Source organism: Sinocyclocheilus grahami, unplaced genomic scaffold (genome assembly GCF_001515645.1).
Source record: "Sinocyclocheilus grahami isolate Dianchi unplaced genomic scaffold, SAMN03320097.WGS_v1.1 scaffold1092.1, whole genome shotgun sequence".
Taxonomy (NCBI): Eukaryota; Metazoa; Chordata; class Actinopteri; order Cypriniformes; family Cyprinidae; genus Sinocyclocheilus; species Sinocyclocheilus grahami.
The window spans coordinates 14615-20939 of record NW_015506271.1 but is presented as its reverse complement, the minus strand read 5'-3'; the positions used below and the strand labels follow the sequence as shown (position 1 = coordinate 20939).

General features: G+C 34.6%; 1 protein-coding gene across 1 annotated transcript in view; it reads left to right on the top strand.

Moving 5' to 3' along the window:
* The window catches only part of LOC107566677 (uncharacterized), a 23398-nt gene extending 19545 nt beyond the window's left edge, over positions 1 to 3853 (top strand). The window contains exons 5-7 of the mRNA XM_016252188.1: positions 2803 to 3093; positions 3316 to 3618; positions 3702 to 3853. Coding sequence (XP_016107674.1) covers positions 2803 to 3093; positions 3316 to 3618; positions 3702 to 3853 — 746 coding nt within the window. The remainder of the gene's footprint in view (positions 1 to 2802; positions 3094 to 3315; positions 3619 to 3701) is intronic.
* Positions 3854 to 6325: the final 2472 nt, after the last annotated feature.

The window sequence follows — 6325 nt, the reverse complement described above, 5'->3', positions numbered from 1 at the left end:
TGGTGTTTGTGTGAATGACACTGTGCACCTTCTAAATATGTTATTTAAAAGTTGCTTGTGATTGGCTTTGGTTCATCATGTGGCTTTCTCATCACTACCTGCATTTGGTGGTTATCAGTGTATTACGAAGGTACAAAACAGAATTCAGTACTTCAATAGGTTGGTATATTAACATTATATCAGTTAATGAAATCCCGGTATTAAACTGTAAATTTAAGTTAAAACCATAAAACCTAAAATGTTGCTACCGTATTTTTACGGCATAATTCCGGCAACCACAGCTGCCGTTTTTTTTACCGTAAATTTTACGGATTTTTTTTACAGTGTACGTTTTTTTGTTTTTTTTTGCCAAATTGATTAGCCCTGCATCTAAAAAAATTTTGTGCGAAATTATGCAAAAATACATATTATGAGAATGAACACACACACACACACACACACACACACACACATTCCATAGGCGTAATGGTTTTTATACTGTACAAACTGTATGTGCTATTGCCCTACATCTAAACCTACCCCTTACATGAAACTTTCTGCATTTTTACAATTAAAAAAAAAATTGTTCACTTTATTTTTATACCAGTTTTACAAATGAGGACATCCCCAAAGGGAGGTTTTTGGAGATTTTGTCAGGTTTTGCTCACTTTTGGGTACAAATTTGTCCCCAAAATATGGTTAAGTAGGTACACACACACACACACACACACACACACACACATATATACTGTACATATTAGATTTAATGCACATTTAACTTACAGTCTGCAAATAAGTGGAACAAATATGTTAATTCCATTTAATATCAATGAACTTCACATCAACATAAATGTATAAATAAATAAGCTGTTTTTCACAATATGTTTTCCTGCTATTATTTGGATGCAGTAAAGCACCACCCTCAGATGTTGCCGAAGACGTCTGGTTCATGTTTGTATTTTCTTCTGTTATTTGGCCTTTTAACCTTAAAATCAGGATTAGACAGAAAATAAAGTCTTTAGAATCATTCATACATCTGAAACATACATTAATACCTGGCTCAGTGGAAAAATGGTTGTCAAAAGCAGAAATGCTATGAAATGCATCATGATTTGGGAGAAATTATGATGTACTAGAGCAACTTTTGTACTAATTTATAATAAATAGCTCAAAAATAGTGAGAAACAATAGGCCTTCATTTAGCAAATATGATGCAGGGTAGTGTTATATGAGTATATTCAGGGGCAATTGTAGGATTTTATGCCATTAATATTTCCTGCTCATGCTTTTAATCTAATGCCACATCCACTATAATAGATTATTACAATTTTAAATATATTTTATATGTATATTTATATTTAGTATGTCTTTACCAGTTTCGGTAAACAACTTCAGTGTGATAAAATGTAAAAGTGGATGGGAAACAGTTTGTAATTGCTGATACAACAATAGCGGCAACATAACTGATGAAAATAATAGCAACACTTACCAGCCAGACTCCATGAGTACAAACAGATGAAAAGAAGCCGAACACGAAACAGATTCACAACAGAACAGTCATAATAATCAGGTCCTGACACAGGTCTGGAAAATGTTCAATGTTTCGTAACAAAGTGAATAAAGCTGTCAGTTTGTAGTGAAGCTCTGCAGTGAGCGTGAATAAACTCCTCCAGAAGCTCCTCCCTTCAGAGACTGAACATGACTTTGATCTACAGAAAGAAGGCAATAAAAGGTAAACTCTTTCTAAAAACATACTTTTAGGATTTTCTATTATTAAAACAAATATGAACCTCCAAATGTGAAGGCCAGTGGAAAGATTCATGAGCTGAACTCAATCATCCAGTGGGTTCTCAGGGAATAACATGAAGCAATATGGGAATATATACATTTCAGTTTTTTTTATTTAGAATATGGTTAATAAAAACAGTAATAACAACAGTAAAATTGCAATACTAATATTTAATCTGTCTTCATTTTTCTATTTATTATGAAATATGTTTTTTATTTTTATATAGCTTTTTTCCTTATTGAGTTAGCTTTATTTATTTGTTTATTTATACTTTCAGGATTTAAATTATAGAACTTTTATTTGTGGTGGGAAACGCAGGGAAACATAAAAGATTCTCTTTTGTTGAAAACATTTTTTTAAACGATTCCCTTTATAAACTTGGAAAGATGGTTGGTGTTTTCAAATGTAAAAGTAAAACTTACAGCCCTTGCATATTGTGGTTCTGCTGTGGCTTTTTTTCAGAACTATGCAGCAAAAACGTACTATTAACTTGTTTATTGAAGTGATAAACAATCTATATAAATCAATGTTATAAAATTAATATTACAAAACGGATAGTTCCGGTCCTTGATTCTGATTGGTTGAGCCAAGTTCGAAGCTGTTGTACATTACTCTACAAACATACACATTTGGTAGCTTATTGCTTTATCACATTTACAATCATGCTCGAAATAATGGAAAAATTGAAATATAGTAATAATATAGTGTTCATTTCAGACACTGGAGTGCATCAATCAAGATCCAAAAGAAATGATATAATTGAGAAATACATTTTAACAATGAAAAAACATTGCAACATTGTGAAATTATTAAAATGTTAGAAAAGTCAGTATAAACTGTGCTTATAAGCATAAATTATTACTGAAATAGGTCTGTCTGTGTGGGAGGTGCTACTGATGGGGTTTCTTCACACTCACTGAACCACTTTAATACAACACATTTGACGTGTTCAAGAGTGTCAGGACATGATCATTGTAGCAGTTCTGTTGCAAACTGTTTGGTGAACTGCTGGGGAAAAAAATATGTTGTGTCAGTGATGGAGGGAGATTCTGTCACTCTAAACACTGATCTTACTGAAATACAGAGAGATGATCTGATAATGTGGAGATTTGGACACATTCTCATCGCACAAATTAACAGAAAAAACAATAAGAGCATAGTTTATGATGATAAAGCCGGTGAGAGATTCAGAGGCAGACTGAAGCTGGACAATGAGACTGGATCTCTGAGCATCACAAACACCAGAACCACAGACTCTGGAGTTTATAAAGTAACCAGCATAAGATCAGAGACACCGCTCAACATCTTCAGTCTTACTGTCTATGGTGAGTAGAGGATTTTGTACTGTATTGTAAAATGATAGAAGATTAATTGTAAAAACTCATTCATGCATTTCAAGCATTGTTATAATTAATTATTTTAATAATCAACATTTTATAATCATGTTATTTCTTTAATACTTTACATCAGTTTTAAAAATCAACGAACTGACAAATATCATAGGTCTCCTATTTATTGAATTTGATTTATTTTCCAATATTTTGAAGCTCGTCTGCCTGTTCCCGTCATCAGCAGAGACTGTTCATCATCATCATCATCATCATCATCATCATCATCATCATCATGTTCACTGTTGTGTTCAGTGGTGAATGTGAGTCATGTGACTCTCTCCTGGTACAAAGGAAACAGTTTATTGTCCAGCATCAGTGTGTCTGATCTCAGCATCAGTCTCTCTCTACCTCTGGAGGTGGAATATCAGGAGAAAAACACCTACAGCTGTGTGCTCAACAATCCCATCAGCAACCAGACCACACATCTGGACATCAGTCAACTCTGTCAGCCATGTTCAGGTATGGCATCATACTATATTTTTTCCACAAAACTAAATTAATCATATTTCTGTTTCAACATTGTTAATTTATTTTCTCAGAAGTCTGTATCTGCTGCTGTGGTTCTACTGAAGCTGTGATCCGATTGGCTCTCTCTGCTCTGGTGTGCGTGGCTGTTGTTGCTGTGCTGGTTTATGACATCAGATCCAGAAGCCTTCAACAGAATAGAAGAAAGAATACAACACCATCTGATTAATCAGATACTCGGGAGAGTGGAGATGCTCTTGAATTGCTTTGAGTATTTATCAATGAGTAAATATCATTTATGAATAAATGTAATTTAAGTGATTAAGAACTCATTTTATTCAATCTAAATGCCCATTTTAATAGAAAAAAATACAGTGTAGATTTTAGCTATACATTTTTCACTTCCATTGTGTTTGTATTTACAATACAAATCGTTCTGCTTTACAAAGAATTGTGCCTTAAAGGGATAGTTCACCCAAAAATTTGCTGTTAATTTACTCACCCTCAAGATATAAATGGAGAGTGAGGACTCACGTGTTTTATTGTCAGAAGGGTGGACTACTCTGCTTTTGAAGCCAAACTGGTTGTTGTCAAGTTGCTTTAGGAGAGAAAAAAATCAGCAGAGAGCTGATTGAACACAACTCTTTCAAGAGTTTTTGACAGAAAAGGAAGAAGAGAGATTGGTTTTTAGTTTTATAACTGCTGATTGAATGTTAGATTCTGAACAGTGGGGATACCAGAGGCTGCTTAAATATGTTAGGAATGTTCCCATTAGGGAGGAATGTGTTGAAAATATGAGGGTGGGCAGCAATGTTGGTGAGATCTCCTGTGGTAAGTGAGAGGGAGTATGGGTCTTATGGACAGGTTGAAGGACAGCTGGCACAGAAAGCTTTGGAGACCTTGTTCTCTGTAACAGGAGAGAAGTAAGAGAGGAAAGTGTGTGGGTAGAGGTTAGCTGTTGACACTTCATCTCTTTCTCTCACACGTTTACATACAAAAAATATCTGCACCTTTTTTTGTCACTTGTGGCTCCTGAAAGCTTCCGTTTCGGTGAACGTGATTTCATGTTCCTGGATCAACTGTAAACCTGTAAAATTTTTCAGATTGTTGTTTTGAACTCATCTGTCTTGCTGAAAAGCTTTTCATGTGGTAAGTCAGTCAACTGACGCAGCTGATGTTGGTGGTTTAGTTCAGTGGCTTCCAACCATGTTCCTGGAGCTCCCAACACTGCATAATTTGCTTGTCTCCTTATACTGTGTTGGGGCTGATTTAGTTGGACTAGTGACTAAACACAGACTAAACCAATGATTTTAACAGCTGAACACAATGAAGATACTTGATCAGACCAAACATCTATGGATCAATATATTTGAGAAAACTGATGGGGTTTAACCGCCATGAATGCAACGTGTTAAAATAGTCATGATGAGCGATAAAGATCAAATTAAGAGCAGAGTGGAATATAAACTGAAGGGACTAAAGTTCACACATTTATTTGATTGTTATCAGCTTTTTTCTTCATTTCACACTATAAGTGATTTTTTTTCCCACTCGTGATCAACATCTTCCTGAGCTGTTCAACAGATTGTTTTCAATGGAAACACCCACAGCCACAATGAGATTAATGTTAAAGATGTAAGAACACTTTTAAGATGTAAACTTCCCTAAAATTATACCACTTGAGTGTTTTTCAAGTCATCTGTCTGTCTGCATGAAGGTTAAGTTGTACGAATTCATGAATGAACCACTCGTTTTAAAATCTTCCCGTCTACTGACATTTGTTATGACACCGGTCCCTCGACTTCAATTTTTTCCTGCCTGCAAACAACCCATGACAGTCTATTTTTTTAAAGGTCAACAAGAGTTAGTCAGAACAATGTAAGGAATATATGAGGCATCTTTTTTATTATTGTACAAAAGGACACATAAAGTAATAAAAAAAATGAAATATATCTTGCATATAACTTTTAAAGAATTTTATTCTACAAAATGCCATAGCAAGAGAGAGCTGTTAGTGAAATAACATGTTCATCTAGCAGGCCGAGCTTTAACAGACCCCCCTGTATTATCAGAGATATGCAGGACTGACAAAATTATTGAATCTGTTTTAAATCAATACAAACATAAATAAATCAAAAACTGCTTCAAAGAATAAGAAATTCATTAATATGACATGATTAACTAATGTCATAATCTTTGACTTTTTGACTTGATTGAATGCCACATTAACATTCATAAACTCAACTTTAAATGACACAAAACTCAAAACCATCCATTTGAAACATGATTGATAATTAATCAGTCACAAGATCAGAACATCAGGTCAGGGTTGCCAAGTGTTCAATATTAGCCAAGACATTTTGTATATGTGAGTGGAAATGCGGTTGGCAGTCTGAGGTTCACAGTTCCTCCCAGAACACCAGCCTCTTAAAAATAAAGGTGCTTCAAAAGTTTATTCAAGCGATGCCATAGAAGAACCATTTTTGGTTCCACAAAGAACCATTCAGTCAAAGGTTCTTTAAAGCACCATCTCTTTCTTACCTTTTTGTAATCTGAAGAACCTTCTTTCGCCACGAAGAACCTTTTGTGAAGCAGAAAGGTTCTTCAGGTGTTAAAGGTTCTTTATGGAACCATTTTATGAAGGTATTTTTGGTGAAAAACAACTGAGTGACCGTGACAGCGGAATTTGTAGTTGTAGAGA